The sequence below is a fragment of the Thunnus albacares genome, chromosome 2 (genome assembly GCF_914725855.1).
Source record: "Thunnus albacares chromosome 2, fThuAlb1.1, whole genome shotgun sequence".
Taxonomy (NCBI): Eukaryota; Metazoa; Chordata; class Actinopteri; order Scombriformes; family Scombridae; genus Thunnus; species Thunnus albacares.
Genome location: NC_058107.1, coordinates 26,616,618 through 26,634,496, shown reverse-complemented (window position 1 = coordinate 26,634,496; position 17,879 = coordinate 26,616,618). Strand labels below are relative to the sequence as shown.

Sequence of the window (17,879 nt, the reverse complement as noted above, 5' to 3'; positions counted from 1 at the left end):
AGCAGCAAAAGACAATCAGCAACTTCATTTTTTTCCCCTTAACTTACCTCGTATGTATTGTTGTTAACTACATTGTGTTGTGACATTGTTTAGTCTGTGTGCATTACTTATGTTGTGTACCATGAATTTTACAAGATGTCATTTTATTCTAATTTTAGGTTGCCTCTTTAACATCTGGCCAGGAACAACACATGAAAATTTGCTTTTTAGACTAACTCTAGCTCATTTACAGTTTTTTTTTTATGTTGATTAATGAGCATTGTCCCTGTTTTATATCTTAATATTGAGTGTGCCAAATGCATTCTGAAAATCTAACACAAATAGATAATCAGACTAAGACTGGAGGATGATTTTGCTTTACAAATATGGCAGCTCCATGTCTGATGAAGAGCTGTTTCCATTTTTTTAGTGGGCACCTTTCACCTCTTTTACGCCAAAGTATTACAGTGACGGTTCTGTGGCTGCAGTAAAGTACCAGAACTTTGCCAGAGACTGCTGGTTAACTGTGAGGCAGGTCCCTTGCATGTGTGTGTGTGAAGGGATATTTGAAAACCACTTGACCACTGATGCTCCACTTAGGTAATATTTCCACTGGTGAGACTCAATCAAGCAGCCAGAGGAAAGTGGCTGTACTCATGACAACCAGGGGAGAAAGTCACAACACAAGGGGAAATAAAAAAAAATGAAGAGAGTGGCGGAGAGAGAGATGCTGTGATGTAATTTGGTTTGTGGTGACATAGCAAATTCATTTAGATGAGACTAATTGTGGGTGTCCATGCTGCCATTGTGAAAGGTCAAACTTGTAGGCCTACGCAGCTGAGTGTAAGAAATGATGATCATCATGTCAGTGTGCAAGAACAGCTCGCACTTTCTCTCATTCATCTGAAATGAAGACGAGAGGCTCTGTATGAAACTCTGGCTGCAATTATCTTCAGCTAATCATGGCTGACATTTTCTCATAGTGATAAAGGTCTGTGCCACACACGCCACACACAGGATCACAAACCAGGAACAAAAACAACACAATAATGAACATAATGAATAACATGTTGTCTTACAATGCTGATGACCTATTCAAGGTGTATTACTTTCATTTAAAAGCCAGTGGTCAGTGATAATAATTAGTAATTAGTTGTCTTACTAAGTCCTTGTGTTGAGATGTCTGAACCTATTACCCGGGGTCTCACTGCTAAAGTGTGTTTTACTAATGTGAATGACAGCAGATGAGAAGGAAAATGTTAGCAAAATGCTAGATGGTGTGTATGTGTGTTTTAATGTGTGTGTGTGTGTGTGGGGGGGGGGGGGGGGGGGGGGGGGGTTCATGCACTGTAAGTGCTTGTTGTCCCATGGCGATTTCACACAAAATGCTGCGATGTGTGTGATGTGATGCTGTGATACATACTGTAATCGTCTAAATCCAATTTATTAAATTAATCAATAGATTTTAATGAACAAGTAACCCCACAGTCTCATTATACTGCTCTAAATGATGAACAGATATATCAATTCACGTTATGCTGGTCTATCCACAGAGTTCATCTTTCTAATCTAATCTAACGTAATCATATCTAACCCCTCTTTTCATGTTACAACCCCTACTGTTTGAATGAAAATTCTGAATGAATGAATTAACATCTTTGCCCGGAGATCAACTATCTGTGCAGATGTGTCACATTGAAGAGATAAAGAATTGTAACGATGACCAACAAAAATCATCAAACAAGTACATGAAGAAAAGATGACAGCGTATAAAAATATCCCGCTAATATGTGACATAAGAGACCCTCAAATACATACATAATAAATCAGGAAGCTGTTAGAGTCAGTGAAGTGCATTTTGGTATATTTATGTTGGCAAATGTCCCTGCGCTGTTGTTGGTGGAAATGTAACATGACATTCTGATATGATTCAAAATGAGATAATTAAAAAAGCTCAATGTCTCACTATTAAAATAAATCAAAGTGGCAATGCCAGCTGCCTCTGTCTCTTGTTAGTCTCAACACACGAGTTCACTGTCTTCAGACTACAACGCCATCTGGTGACAAATGTAAGAACAGGTTGGATTATTTTGGGTCTATGAGGTTTATTATAACGCATGAATTACAGCCCAAATTTCAAGGCACCTGCAAGTGAGAATCAAGAGCCTTCAATTTTCTTAAAAACACAACCAATTCTGCTCATCACAATCTTCTCAAAGATGCCACCAGCTGAGGAGATTTTAAAGAGTGTGATTTTGCAATGCCCTCTGTGCCTGTGATGATTGCTTCGGCTGGCAATATATAACACTCACCCCTCCATGTGGTCAAAGTCAAATCACAATGATTGTTGACTTCAGACATTAGTGTCTTAACCCTGCCTTGTATCCCAGCATGCAACCTCCCTCTGCACACCTGCTCCCTGGCAAAAATAGCACATATAGTTAAGTATTTTGCTTTGTTTTTCATTGTGTGTTGAGTCCCTTATGCACACACAGATGTGCACACACTTCTTGTGTGGATCACTCTGTCAACGCAGCGTTCCAACCCGGCTCTCCTTACTGTCTGACTGACCCATTCATCTCCTGTGGGGGCCGTAATGAGCCGACCCTCCCCGTTTGGACCGACCTGACAGAGAGAGATTACTTTAAAGCCTGCGTGGATTTTCTCTCTTGTCCCCTCCTCCCCATTCCTCTCCCCTGAAAGTGGTTAATTCAAAGTGCATTAATGAGGAGCGATGGATAACACACTCTTCTTTTAATTACCTTCCAGCACAGGTCTTCAGGGGAGGTCTGGTGACTCCCATTTGATGCTGGCCCTTTTTGTTTCGTCTGTTTTTACTGAGTAAAGTCTCTTATCCATTACATTCTGTCGTCAGGATAATGTATAATGAAGCTTTCATGGATGAGTCATAAAGCCACAAAATGTGATAGTGTAGATAGTAGATAGACAGCTCTTGGTTTTGACAATTAAGAAAACATTAATATTGTTCAAAACTTACATTGTGATGTTGCACATACCAAAAACACACATCAGAATCTCACATGATACATGATACTTTTGGCCTCTTAAAGCAATAAACACATTTAAATGTCGAGAAATGATAATTGATGGTGCACGTAGATGATGAGAATAATTCTACATAATAGTATAATTACAGAATGCACTGTGGAATAATTGTTTTGAGGCAGCAGGGGATTTCTTTTCCCAAGGAAACATAACCAGACAGACTAACACAATCACATAGCGTTGGCCTTAAATTGAATTAAAGGGTTTAGGGAGTAAAATTATTGCTTAAGAAGTACATTCCTATTGTATTTGATGGCAGTGGTGAGGAAATGTTGATCCAAATATACTCCTTGATTGATGAGACCTTGATTTCGACCTGGTGGCAAAACAACACAAACATCCTCTCTTGTAAGAAGACTTGTTCTTTCAAACAAACAATTCATATACAAGTGAATTGTTCCTTTCCCCTTCCTATATTTATGGAATGCTATTATAGTATGTTATCTGTTTCATAAAGTCTCCAGGTGGCCACCCACATACCCAACAGTGGCCTTGCTGCTCCTGCCTAGGAAATCATTGTTGCAGTTGCAGGCAGTGACTATCTCCAGTTACAGGTACACAAACAGCAGAGCATTAAACACCTCTTCAGATCCAGGTGTGTCAGTGGCTTTGGCTTTCTGAACCACCTGTTGGCCAGCCAGTATCCACTGCAAACAGCTTGTCATGACAACCCAGGCCCCAGGATGTAGTGCAGGAGGAGCCAGGAGGCCACTGGAGCCAAGTAGGTCCATCTGTGGACACTGCACAACACACATACTACATGGTTAGGTTTAGGCATGAGAAGTGAGATGGTTATGGTTAGGGTAGGAATACTGGGATTTGTGTTAGGGTTAGGGTTAGGGTCGTGTAGCCTAGGCTGCAGATAGACCCATCTCAACGGAGCTGTTGGCATGAGGGAGGATGGGTGCTCCTATGTGCCAAAAGAAAGAGAAAAAATAAAAGAAGAGCCTTTTTGATTGAATGACTTAGGCATCAGCAGTGAGAGGCCTCAGGGAAGACAAGGATGGAATTACTGCAAAGTTTTCTTCAGAAGTTACCATTTTAAGGCAACCTCCACTTCTTTTGCCAAAAATGATGTCAATCCTGATGGTCACCCCCAAATTCTCAGTTTGGCTGAAGCCCGGGAAGTTGTATTTAACTCATAACTCCACCACCTTGGTTTGAAGCTATAAAAGCTGTCCTATATTTGTCAGTTAAATTTCCCTATATGGCAGCTGAATCTTCCTCTGTTTAATCTTGTATCCAGTTTGAGTGCACAAACTGTATGTTGTTCCAGGGGTTCCCTCAAACTCTGAAACATGTCTGCTCAGGGTAGGTGGGTGGGCCGTTGACACTTAGCAAATGTGTTCCTTCATCATCCAGCCTCTGCTGTGGTCTGGCCAGTCTTATCCAGCCTAATAAACATTGATTAGACCACATAATCAATGCACTCAATGACAATGATTCAGTGCGCTGCATAAATGTATCGACTGCAATCAGCTATAAACAGCAGCCCTCCTTTTCATGCATTTTCTCTATTTTACCAGCTATGTTTTGATGGGACAATAATTGTACAACCCTCTGTAGAGTTAACATATTTCATTAAGTGATACAGAGATGAGATAAAAAATGTATTGACCATCTGTCTAGACTTTTAAAAAAATACATGAATGAATAAAAAACGTTTTTTTGCACAGCTCTGACAGCTACCAGAAGGTGGCAATGTTTAGCCACAGTTGGCATCAAAGTACTGACAGTTCTTTGTTGCTTTCTTATCCTGAAGTGTTGTACACTAAATTATATTTTCTTTGTAGAGCTGTGTGAACTGAATAAAACAAGAAATATGAGCAGAAATCTGACTTTTCCATGCTTAACACTCAATTATAATGAAAGGATTTGAATCAGTAAATGAAGTAGAACAATTGTTGGATATTCTAATCACAGAACTGTGTTGTAATAAAAACTCATTTAAACCACCTGCATTCAGGTTCAACATAAAAAAAACGACATCTAGACTGTTAGTCTGTGGTAGGAAAGTTTTTGGGGAATACCATAACACTATCTGCTCATACAGTTTCAAAAACAGTGCAAGGACAAAGATCCAAAAGACAGCAATGTGATATATCATCTTTCATTAAACAGTTGAGGTCAATGAAAAAGAGCAGTAGGAAAACCCCAGTGTTAAGCATGTAACTTTGCTGCTCCTGGTTTCCGTGGCCATGCATGACCAGGTCATGTAATGAATGTTGATAAAATAGAAAAGCTGGTTTAATCAGGACGGATCACTGTGCAGAGGTGGAGAATGTCAGAGAGAGCAGGCACAGCTGCTTAGTGAGAAATCCAATATTGACTGTCGGGATAAATGTCCTGCATATTCTCTCATCTGTCCCAGGGGCCGTGGTATTATGCCTCTCACGTTAGCACTCCTAATTGGATTAAAAATGGCTTGTTATTGGGAGAAAAATGACTGAGAAAACTATCATGATTATTGCCTCTCAACAATGTTGGCTCCCAGAGCTGAGGAGGTGAAGTAACTTTCATGGCTTTGGAAAATGTCAAAATCATCCAAACAGCTACTTTGATAGATTGTGTTTTAAGATCAAATCAATGGGAGGCAATGTGTTCATATTCTGGTATTATAAAGCAAGAAATGTCACATCAAAGTCTAGTATTCAAGGCATTTATTTGTAGATTCCTTATTTTATACATTTTGAACAATCAACTAGACTTTGTACATGTACTGTATGCATGCAGGCATGGCTGTGAATGCATGCATGAACAGAAATGAAACAGACAAATCCATCAGACGTCCACCGGGTTTTGTTTTGTAATACCACCAGGAGCACCCATTAACAGAAAATAAATGCTTAATGCCATAAAGCTGACAGTTTCTCATTCATACTGACACACCAGCTAAATTACACATAAAAGCACTGATAACATCATCATTAAATATTGATTTTAAAGATGGCTGGAACCAAAACACATTCACATATATGCTGCAAATTCACGACGGGAGAGTTTGGATGAGAGTCAAAGCAGATTGAGCAGAGGGTTTTAAAAAAAAAAAAAAAAGAATCAGTCACATACACACTGGCATCTCATGAAGAAAAGATAGACAGAAGTGAAACAGAAGAAGAAAGGAGAGAGGAGAGAGGGTGAAAAGTAGAGAGAGGTAAAGGGTTGAAGGGGGGTAGAAAGAGATTTAAGGCTGAGGCTCAGAGCAGATGTTAGTGTTGATGATGATGGATGCAGGTTGTTGAGATGCAGAGTTGTTATCATGAGAGGCACTCGCAGCCTCCTCACAGCACACTTTCCCCCCAGATGTCACTGTGTGTGCGTGTGTGCGTTTGTGTGAGGGTGTGTGTGTGTGTGCATATGTGCATGGTACACCGCAGTGAAGAGGGAGATGCTGAAACGAGCAAGCCACATGCCCAAATTAGGCAAACACTAAATCTACTTTATCTATGTTGGTTTTTATAAAGTTGCAGATTGAAAATTCTTTAATGTAAGAAATGTTTCTCCTCAGTCTAAACTTAGATCAACTACAAGTAATCACAACAATGAACAGAGGCAATGAGATACAACAAAGGAGCGTTTATGAAGAAAGAGACACTGATTGGCACAGATGAGGCTAATGAACAACTATCTTTTACAATCAGAGACGCAGACACAGTGAAAAGCAACTTCCTCTAAAGGCATAAATTGGATTAATTTGAAGATTTTTCACCTTTATCTCACAAGGGAGAGAGCTTACATTCTCCTGCATCACACCACGTATCACTGGGTTACCACATACATCCCTACAATAATCCAAATTCACCAAAAACCACACATATTGGATGCACACACACACATACACAGGCAGCAGGTGGTGTATGTGTGTGTGTGAATGGGACATGTTGAGTGGTAACCTGCTCTACAACCAGATAAAAGGTGCAGGACAGAAACACGTCGGTAATTGATTGCTAATTAGTTCTTTTGTTGTCGTCCATTGTGCCCTGACAGAGCTTTGCCCTAGGCTGTCTATTCACACACAGGCTCTTTGGCCTCGCAGTGAGGAAATAGGCATAGCCAGTTTATAATGAGACAGACTGATGTAACCCCAGCAGTCTTAAGTAACCCTCTGTTATCGAACTTGGATGGAAATACACAACGATGGATTTTTAAAATTCATTTCACAGGTAACATGCATTCTTGTGCATTCTCAGACAAAAAAAAGCACGCATGTGAAGTCTTATTCCATGAGTCATGATGAGGTGATAAGTTTTCCTCCCAAAATTGGACAGCTGCAGTGTACGCCCTCAGCTGGATGCTGCATTTTGCCTTACAGTATGTGTTGGAGCATACTATGTGCCATTTCCAGTGAGTTGCTATACCCACATCTCTCTCTCTCTCTCATCAGTGCATGAGAAATTACCTAATGAGGAATGGGTCGCACATTTCCACAAACTCATTAACCCGCGAGCGAGTGAGACTAATTGCAGCGTTTGGGTAATGTGATTTCACATCTGTTACTGCAGCCCAGGACACAGTAGTCAGCACAGGGCTGGATCTGGTGGGCTGAGCCACGCGTAGAGCTAGATTTACCAGAACAACACACACTCTGACACCACTGCAGCCAGCCTGGATGGATGGGTGGAGCAGCAGTAAGTTTGGCTGTGGTTATAACGTTTGATCAACTGTTGTCATGCAATATCTTGTAATTACATGCCTCTGCAGGGTGGGTGGGCCAAATGCATTCATTCTTAAAAAAAACAAGACTAGGTCAAAGCCTAGTATATGGCTGGACTATGTATGAAAAGTTGGTGTGTCGTGTAGTAAAGTGGGTATGTCATGTAGGTCTGCAAGACTGCAGATAGATTCTTCTCGTTGGTGCTAAATTGGATCAGCTGGAGGGACGATTTGTGGAACTCTCGCGAGATTTGTACATGTTGTGTTTCTTCAATGTGCACCTGACCTGAACCGTAACCCTAACCCTAACCTAAAGCTTACCTTAAACCTAACTGCACTTGTGAACGTTTGTCCCTCCAGCTGATCCAACCTAGCATTTACCAAAGCCAATCAGCAGTGTTTGGAATCGCATACTAGCGTACTGCCTACTACATATTCAATCAGTATGTACTGCATATTGCCTAGTAAATGAATGATTAAGTATTCCAATACCAGCAGACTGTTCACACTAAAGTATATGCAAGTAAGACAGTCATGTGACTACATCACATGACTGCATCAAATGACTCTATCAATCACAACATCTGGTCTCGCCCAGCCAGCGGCCCCCTCACATCTTCGAAAACGTTGCAGCAAATTTTCAAAGAGGCATTATTTGGATAAACTGACCACATATTGGGAATCTAAATGGTTACTTTCTCGCCTGAAAAATATTAAAAAATAATAATAATAAGTGACATATTAACAGTCCTACAGCAAAAATTACAACAGCTTAATTGCCTTTGCTGCCAGTTGGTGCAAAATGGGGTACTTGGGCCTTTGGCCCGAGTAGGTCTATCTACAGACTTTGCAGTATCTACAAGACACCTACTTTACTACATGGGGGGTTCTTGTAGTAAAGTGGGTGTGTCAGTCAGTCAGTAAGTCAGTAAGTCAGTCAGTCAGTCAGTCAGTCACTCAGTCAGTCAGTCAGTCAGTCAGTTAGTGAGTCAGTCACTCAGTCAGTCATTCAGTCAGTCAGTCAGGGCTGGCACCACTGTTGTGGTCCAGCCAAAAAACAAGTCAGCCAGTGAATCAGTGAGTCAGTGAGTCACTCACTCACTGACTAACTCACTGACTGACTGACTGACTGACTGACTCACTCACTCACTCACTCAGTCAGTTAGTGAGTCAGTCAGTCATTCAGTCAGTCAGGGCTGGCCCCACTGTTGTGGTCCAGCCAAAAAACAAAACAAACAAATAGAAAAAGACTGACTCTTGCAAGGCCACAGCTGGGATGTGTGATGGGAGGTAAAAAATGACCCAACACCATAACAAAGCAAACAGTCAATAAAGTTTTTAAAATTTCTCTCAGTTTCCCAAAAGATGTCAATTTATTTTGAACTTAAATGTCAGATTGAGGAGGTTCGTTCCACTAATAAATGGATTTGACATTCATGATTTATACTGTTTGATGTGTTAAATAAATATAAACAACTGATAACAACCTATCTCATTTATTTTCAATACATTAATTGTGATTTGACTATTGATTTTATTTTAATTTATAGACAAAGTAAATGTTTTATTACCATCAGGTTTTCCTTTCCTTGTGTGTTGTAATTAAGCTTCTTTATAATATAATCTTTATAATATAATCTAAATAACATAATGTGACCTGGTCATTGTATCAGTCTATAAATGTAATCACAGTGTGATCCTGTGTTGTGTTTCTGCAGCATGGCACACTTGGAAATAGCTTGAAAAAAATGTCAAAATTGTTTTTTTTATTGCATGTTGGAAAACTTCAGGCTATTTCATTCAAGCTAATTGGGTATAACAGAAACATAGGGTTTGAAACACACACACACACACAAATCTGAGAGCACAAAGAAGAATAAATGAATTTTTCAGGGTCTTGACTAGGGTTGGTATTTTCAATAATTCAGTAAATTACTGCAAACAAATTTATGTTAATAGAAAAGGTGGGAACCAACTGTTTAATATGGGAAAAGTAATATACTTTTGTTAATTATGATTAATCCTTTGTTTAACCCCCCTGCATTGTTACAGAAACTCCAATTATAAGTTTACAGGCAGTGGGGCTGCTTATGGTAATGCCATATCTCATCAATTACCATCCCGTGACCGTAAATTGGCCTCAGCGCTGACAACGAGATGAGGTTAACACGCTGATTAATTTGAGCTGCTGTGATTTCAGGCTCAAGTTGACACTTATAATCTTTGACGCAGACAGTGAGGTCCGCTCACTTTCATAATGGAAAATTTTTATTTACTTCTTTCGGAGCTGCGTCACATCTCACATCAGGATAATTTGAAATTTAAGTAATGCAAACAAGGTGAGAGTTTTTCTTACGGAACTGATGGGCAAGTAATGAAGAATTTTAAATAAATGTCAAATGATCAAAAGGTGTAAAAGCTAAATCGCTTAGTGGCGTTTATCTGTTTTTTTATTTTTTGTTATGACATGTAGTAAACAGTATACAAGCTACGCCTAATGATAAAAAAAACGTGTCAGTTTACCATGTTCAGGATGACAATGTGTCTGATTTCATAAATGATTCAAAATACTGTGTTTAATAGCTTTAAAACACATGATATTCATATATATTTAATCTTTTGGTGTCATGACTGTATGCTGTATGCCCACTGTGCCTCGAAGGTAAAGGCGTGCAGCAGTTTTACATTGATTTTTATCGGTTGTGTGAAATTGCAAAAAAAAAAAAAAAAAAAAAAAAAAAAAAAAAGTATGTATTTTTTAGTTAGTTTCCTAACAGACAGTCCCTAAGAAATGACAAGATCAACATGTTATATTATTTATTTAAATTATATTTTACTTGTTGTTTCATGTGTTTGTGCTCATATCTTTGTTTGGCTACTGGTTGATAAATGTGAAACAGCTGTTTGTGCGTAAAAGACTTTAACGCGTTGTTGCTAATGCAGAGGTGCACAATTTTAGCTCTGTAAGTCTGCATTACTTCTTATTTGGTTATGCTTTTTTGTTTGTTTGTTTGTTTGTTGTTGTTTTTGTTTTTTGCTGTATTTCGATTTCCCCCCCACAATTTATACAGTATGAGTCTGGTGTGTAACTCAGGTCAGGTTTTTTATTTATTTATTTATTTTATTTCTTTGACTGTGAAGCACTTCGTAACTGGTGTTTGTGAAAGGTGCTATATATAAAAATATATATATAAATAAACTTTGCTTGCTTGCTTGCTTGTATATGAACTACAGTAACTTTACAGAAGCACTCCACTCCACTTGTATTAGCCTACAGATAACAGAGGAAATGGGCTAAAAAATCTGACAATGAAACAGAAATGTCAACAACCTTGATCCAGCTCTGTCTTAAACTTGAAGATAAACCACAGTTTAGTTAATTGGTCTATGTACAGTATGTACATGTGCTTTTTGGTAAAATGGCACTACTGTATCTACACTAGGTTCTTAATGCAATGCCGTAGACGTACCCTGCAGTAGGCTGTGTATCAGACAGGATGTGACCCAGATTCAGGCTGATATTTAATAATGATAAAATAAGGCGGAAAGCCATTATAGTCAGTAACATTCATATGGGAACTAGGCGGTCTTGATATTTTCACATCCTCTGGTATTCCTATAACAACCCATTTGGGTGTTATAATAAGATTAATTTTGCTGCAATGTAAATATTGAGCCACTGATCGATTATGTAACCTCTATTTCGTGAGATGGGATCATAGCAGCCATTTTTATCCGGCAGATACAAGTGATGTAGTCTGACTAGACATAGATACACACACAGGCCTGCGATTCTTCCTGTATAGTCCATCCAGTCTGCTCAGTGGGATGACCGTCATGGTTAAAGGCAATGACCGTCACATCACAGCACTGACATCTTTACCGCAGTTGTCTGCCACCGTGCGACCAGTCACCCTTCATAAACCCTTCAACCCTGTCACCTCATGAACACTGTTTAAAAAAACCCTACAGGTCACTGAGCAACGAGCACTAACATTACAAATTTAACAAAATTACATTCAAGCCTACACCATGGACTTAACCAATATTCCTATGATCATTTTTAATGGATATAATCTGAATAAACTAGCAAATAAGATATTAAAACAGCATCACTACCATACCAAATGTCACTACTGAGAGTCAATTATATTCTTCAGACAAAATAACTATATGTGCTATAATGGAGACATAAATCATTCTTGTTTTGACATTCTTGAAAATTACTTTTATTTGTTTGTCATTTTAAATTGGTACAAACCCGTCAATGTGGTGCATTTCGATGTAAGATCAAACATTTAAGAAATGTGTCAAGTAATAGCACATACAATAAGTTAAAACATGTCACAAAAAAGACCAGCGGGTACATAGCAAGAATGTTTTATCTACACAAAACATCCTAAAACAGAGTAGGCCTACTGAAAGATCATTGTATTTTTTTTCTCGTATGCTCTCGTCTCATGCAGACGAGACTGAGGTCGCCTAACAAAAGTACCTGTTCAATCTGAGTGTGCACCATTTTCTCCCTAAATAATCCAAGCGTTTAAATCCACATGCACAGTGCATGCCTGTTCAATAGGCCCACCAACAGTATGGTGCGTGTGTGGTAGGCTGTTACCAAAATTTGTTACCAATCTTATAAATAACCGTTTTGACATAACACAACTTCACCTGAACACAATAACATGTGTGCTTAAAGACACACTCAATGAAAACGTAAATACGACGATTGTTTGGCTCTCGGTAATTAGGGCCTATATTCGAGATCATTACAATAGTATTTATCATCAATAGTTGATAAAATCCTTTTTGAATTAACAAGATAAATAACCCCAAACCCAAGTTATTTTTTTCTTCCATTTGTCCATCAGTGTTGTCCTTTTCCATTTTCTCACGTTTCAGGCCTGATTAGCTCGCTCATTCTCTCGTTTTGATCTAAATAGCCGGAATAAAAACAGAAAAAAGAGCCGGAGGTTGGGGCTGGGAGAGGGAGTTAGTTGGGTGTAAGAGGAGTGTGGTGGGGTGTTTTGAAAAGTCATTAAGTGAAACTCATGGACACTGTGTGCTCCAGCGCTTTGCGTCGCAGTGACGCGATGCTTGTCCCTCTCCACATGTCACTGTCCGGGGAACTACACAGCTGCGGGGAGCCCGATACGTTCGTGGGGCCGGAGAGAGAGGCCGACATTCCAGGGAAATGCGACTGGTAGAGGTGGGACTGCAGACCGGAGCCGTTGGAGGACAGGCCGTTGGAGAGACCCATGGAGTTTGGTGGCGGGCCGTGACCCAGGCTGCACTGTGACAGAGACTGTGCCATGCCCGTCTGGCGACCCAGGGCCGGCGGGAGCTGCAGCTGGGAGACCCCCGGCATCCCCGTGGCCCAGCGAGAGTCGTTGGCGTGGAAGGAGCACAGGCTGTTCTCCATGGCGGCCGCGGCAGAGAACTGTGGCAGGCCTGGCGTCGGGAGCAGCGTCCCCGGGGCGCGGAAAACATTGGTGGTCTTCTTCCTCTTCTTCCACTTGGCGCGTCTGTTCTGGAACCAAACCTGAAACCAGAGATACGGAACCATGAGCCATCAGGTGGATAGACTAGACTAGATGTTTGGAGCAGTATCTGTTTTTACACCATGATGAGGGCAGCAAGGTGGCCTTGATGTTTACAGGCATCATCAGCCGAAAGATGTTAAAAGCGAGTCCCAATATGCTGAAAAATACCATTACACACGACAAGCCCGCTTAAATCTGCAACGCCACAGAGCTTCAAGGCTCTAATAGGACATTATAGGGCCAAGAGTTATACAGTTAACAGTTAGGCCATGGCAGGGATAGACAGACAGCCTGCAAGGTGGTTGGAGAACCCTTCATGTATCCGCCGATATAATCCACCCTGAGTGTCCTTGAACAACAAGGGGCCTCTGCTGTGATTCCGACCCTCCTGTAAGACCACTGTTGAACTGGGGCAAACAAGAGCCCCATAAATGTCTTATTGGGATATTTTACTGCTACCAGCCAATCTGGGCAGAACTTTGAAGGGTTGCTGTCCGACAGCAGGAGTAATTCGTGAATTATGCTGAATTATATTAGTATACAGTCTTTATAACCATAAGAGAAGCCTCTTAAATGAAGTTTTTGTAAATACCAACCACGCGGCTACTGTTAAAACAACATCTTGCGTTCTCAGACGTTATGGATGGATTTGAAACCATCACAATGCCAGGGTTAGGGATTTCATTGCGCATATAATATTATATAGCAAAGGGGCTTTCTATTAAAACGCATCAGGGTGTTTTATTTCTGCTGTTCTGCAGCAGTGAGCCTAACAATCTATCTTTCTAACATCTTATTTACACGCAGATTAACTGAAAATTGCCACAAATATTGTGTGGGCTTAAATACAAATGGCCCACTGTACACAATCTATGTGAAGACAAAACCTACTTATCCACATGCACGCGCGCGCACCATAAACACACAGACCCCACATATACGCAACTAAAAACGCACGCGCGTCCCCGTTGAGCTTTATAAAGATTTCATCATCATCGGGCGTGATTAATGCGCGCGCGAGGCTGTGAGTCGGTGCCACCGTATTAAAAGTGAAATCTCGCTCTCATTCCGCTCAGCCATCCGTGAAACGTCGCCCAAACCCATTACACTCAGGGGGGAAAGAAAATGCAATTTCTCATTCCATTAAAAAAGTACAATACATTCTTGAGTCCTATTAAGACGTCGCTGATAGAGCGTTTTAAAAGGAGAGGCTGTGGAGCCACGCACGCGGGCCAACACGCCCACTGAAGGCTGCACCTGCACGGCCTGCACTAATGTTTACCAACAGCCAGCAGGAGCAGAGTTGCACCGAGCGGCGAGGATCCTGCACTCGATGGAATAAAGAATTGATTATTAAGGTGACTAATGATTATACTGGTTTTATTGCTTTCAGTGGGATCATTTGCATGAATTTCACATCACTGGTTAATAACCCGTTCACTGTTATAAATAAGACTGGAATTGGTTGATAATGTGTTTGGTTTATTAGAGCCTGATATGTTCCTGCATGTCTGTTCAAAAAAAAAAAAAAAAAAAGCATTGTGTGAATATAATCTGTTTCAGCCTGTTTAGATTGTTGCTAAATTATATACACATATCCACTTTCAAACAAAATTAATATATAAGCAAAGCTAAATAAATAATACAGTGGCAAACATTCCCATAATTACGTCAAAAAAAGGGGGGGGGGGATTTTGATTAATAAAATTCTGAAATTGGTAGAATATTTTAGGCACGATTTCGTTAATAAAAATGAAAAATACAGATATCAAACATTAATCTCAACTTTTTCTATTTTTTTGCAAGTCCAGATTTTAAAATTGAAAACTAACAAAAAGAAACGAATATTAGACAAATGTAAAGGAACAAATGAAGAAAACAGATAGGAGGGGTTATACAATATTTTTTGATATTGTAAAACGACACCTGGATGTTTTTGTTTGTTTGTTTTTTTTACTTCAGGTTCATCGGAATTTCCAGTTCTATAGTTTTTCGCAGGTTAGAAATGTTTCAGGACCTTGGACAGAGTCCTGCGTGTACTGAGTCTAAACGGTTTTAAAAATTAAATATTGCTCACTATCAGGCTAAATCTGAACAAATAATGACATATTTGAATCATATAATTCAATTAAAATAGTCTGTAGTTGGTAAATTTTCTAAAAGCGACTGTTACTGGAATATCAGAGCACAACGACTCGACCCTCAATCTTTTTGACGAACCGAGCTTTTTAATGAGTATGCTGAGACAGGATATTATTATTACAGTACTGTATATCAAACTACAAAATACAATATTTTAAAACATATATTTTTGTCACTTTAATGACAACCTAAACACATGTAACTTAGATTACTCCAGTGGCGTCTATCCACCAGTTAGCTTGGACATTCTTATCATTTGCACCAAAATCTTGACACCTAATGACCACAAATTTCTAGGGACAAAAAGATCAGCGATGATTGCAAAACATTGTGGTAAATGAAAAATTATTCGAGGTGACCAAACTATGAAGAACATTGTTCCTGAATCCTCTCCTGATGTGAATCTAGTCTATAGCATATTGCTCACTGCCTGCTAAGTGGATTTAATGGATGATTTTTGGACATTTATGCTGAGAAACCCCAACAAGATCAAATCTAGACCCAATGCCACACCCTGCACTCACTCTCGCGCCAGTGTCTGCATCCTGTTGTAAAATCATCCACACTGCACAAATGTTTACCTGAACTCTGGACTCAGTGAGGCCGATCCTTAACGCCAGTTCTTCTCTCATGAAGATGTCTGGGTAGTGGGTTTTGGCGAAGCTGCGCTCCAGCTCGTTGAGCTGCGCCGGGGTGAAGCGCGTCCTGTGCCGCTTCTGTTTCTGCTGACTGGAGGTCTGACCGGAGCTTTGCTGCGGTTGCTGCTGCTGCTTTTCTTGTTCCTTCCCGTTCACCGGCATGCCGGCCGAGTTGGATCCCACAGTGGCGATGTCTTCTCCCGGCAGAAGAGTGGTTCCCTCTACAGAGTCTGAACCAGGGGCCATGTCTCCCGGATGCCCCTGGTCTGGCACCCCACCACCGAGCCGACACTTTAGAGCCTCTCGGTGTCCGAGTAACTCTGCAGCATCCTTCATCCCTGAGAGGATGAGGAGAGAGGCTTTGAGTAAATACATGGCAAATCTTACAGCGGGTGCATCTTTAAATACATAAACAGATTCACTTTATACGACAAAGGAGACAGATGCATTTTAAAATAAGAAATAAACTTCATGTAGCTCGGCTCTTAATCGTAATTTTGCTGTCAAATCATTTCTCATTTCTGCTAAATTACTGCAAAGCTTCGAGCAACAATAAACCACTTAGCTGTTAACATAATTCAATACACACTCTATTTATCACTTCACATGATTAAACAAAAAGTTGAAATCTTACAGTGGAGTTTAGGGCCGGAGTTTAGTGATGATAACTCACCGAGCCGAGCATCCAGGAGGTCGGCGTGAGAGAGCATCGCGTACCGCTCCAGGGCGAAATGCGCTCCAAAAAAACCCTACAACTTTGGGGCAATTTAAAAAGTATATATGGTCTAAATGAACGAAAATTCGGTTTGTGGTTAAAAAAGGAGGTCCCTTGCATTATAATGTCCTTTAGAGCGATGGGGAGGCGCTTATTAGTTGAAAGAACCCGTGAGCTTCCTCAAATAAGAGCCAATCAGAGCAGGAGCTTGGAAATGTCAGCGACGTGACTCCCCCCTCTTTTCTTTTCTTTCTTTTTTTTTTTTTTTAAACACACGTACGCACGCACGCGAGCATGCGCGAGCATAGACCTAAACGCGCACGAAACACTACAATTCAATTCAATCCTCTGCCATTCCATCCTCTGATTTATTAACTTTTCATGCTCAAATTATTCCACGTTAAACATCTTAATGTGTTTGTTTAATCTCATATAGCCAGTGCCATGACGGGACTCCTGTTTGTAGATGGATATACATGTAAAATACTGCAGGTGGGAACATGCAAAGGCTTGGTTAATGTTGCTCAAGGATGTATAGACGCTTATTTGACCCAGCAAATGTAGTGCCATTAAAAAAATTATTCATATCAACACCTCAATTTTCAAATAATTGGACTATATGAATCACAGACATTAACTTTGCTTTAGAAAGGGAGGGCTCATTTCCCAAAATAACAAAAATGTCTATAAATTAGAACAAATTTTCAAGATAATTACTCTATATTTTTATAGCTAAAGATTTATTAAATTACTGAGAACAGGACAGTTATAGTGTTTGTTATAAGAAAATATATAAGAAGCCTTATAAACACCAGGCCTCATCCAGCACCTCAGAGCCCCACTTCCCTCCCGTCCTTGAATCACAAACAAAACGAATATCACTCCCATTCCCCCATGGCAGGTGATTTGTGGAGACAAATCGAGGAAATAAATAAATAAACGAGTACAGATGGATTTAAGCTCTGTTAGTGATCGGCCGCTTTAACTCCCATCGACTTTTCATCAACGTGGGCACAATTAAAGGTATTTAGGCCTGTTTGGTTCAAACAAAATCAGACGTGGTAGACAGTAAACGATTGTGCCCCCTTTAGCAGTGGTCCATAAGTAGGTCTATTATACAATTAACAGGACAGCCATTGATCT

The 17,879-nt window shown here is 40.2% G+C and overlaps 1 protein-coding gene across 2 annotated transcripts; it reads right to left on the bottom strand.

The window, feature by feature from the left end:
* Window positions 1-11,930: 11,930 nt before the first annotated feature.
* On the bottom strand, window positions 11,931-17,487 carry LOC122970902 (homeobox protein orthopedia B-like). 2 transcript variants are annotated; one of them, XM_044337261.1, is made up of 3 exons: window positions 16,656-17,487; window positions 15,965-16,359; window positions 11,931-13,240 (listed from the first exon to the last, which is right to left on the bottom strand). In XM_044337261.1, exons 1-3 carry the CDS (start codon window positions 16,729-16,731, stop codon window positions 12,737-12,739), a joined length of 975 nt encoding a protein of 324 aa, XP_044193196.1. In that variant the 5' UTR covers window positions 16,732-17,487; the 3' UTR covers window positions 11,931-12,736. The 2 variants fall into 2 exon arrangements, with proteins under 2 accessions (XP_044193196.1, XP_044193204.1); XM_044337269.1 differs by having other exon boundaries at window positions 16,695-17,485.
* Between the last annotated feature and the right edge of the window lie 392 nt (window positions 17,488-17,879).

Bases quoted from the DNA above. Each gene is read 5' to 3' on its own strand.
- LOC122970902 (XM_044337261.1), bottom strand. From the start codon at position 16,731: ATGCTCTCTCACGCCGACCTCCTGGATGCTCGGCTCGGTGAGTTATCA. The intron at 16,360-16,655 runs GTAAGATTTCAA...TCATCCTCTCAG, and splicing joins CTCCGGCCCTAAACTCCACT to GGATGAAGGATGCTGCAGAG. The intron at 13,241-15,964 runs GTAAACATTTGT...CTCTGGTTTCAG, and splicing joins TCACTGAGTCCAGAGTTCAG to GTTTGGTTCCAGAACAGACG.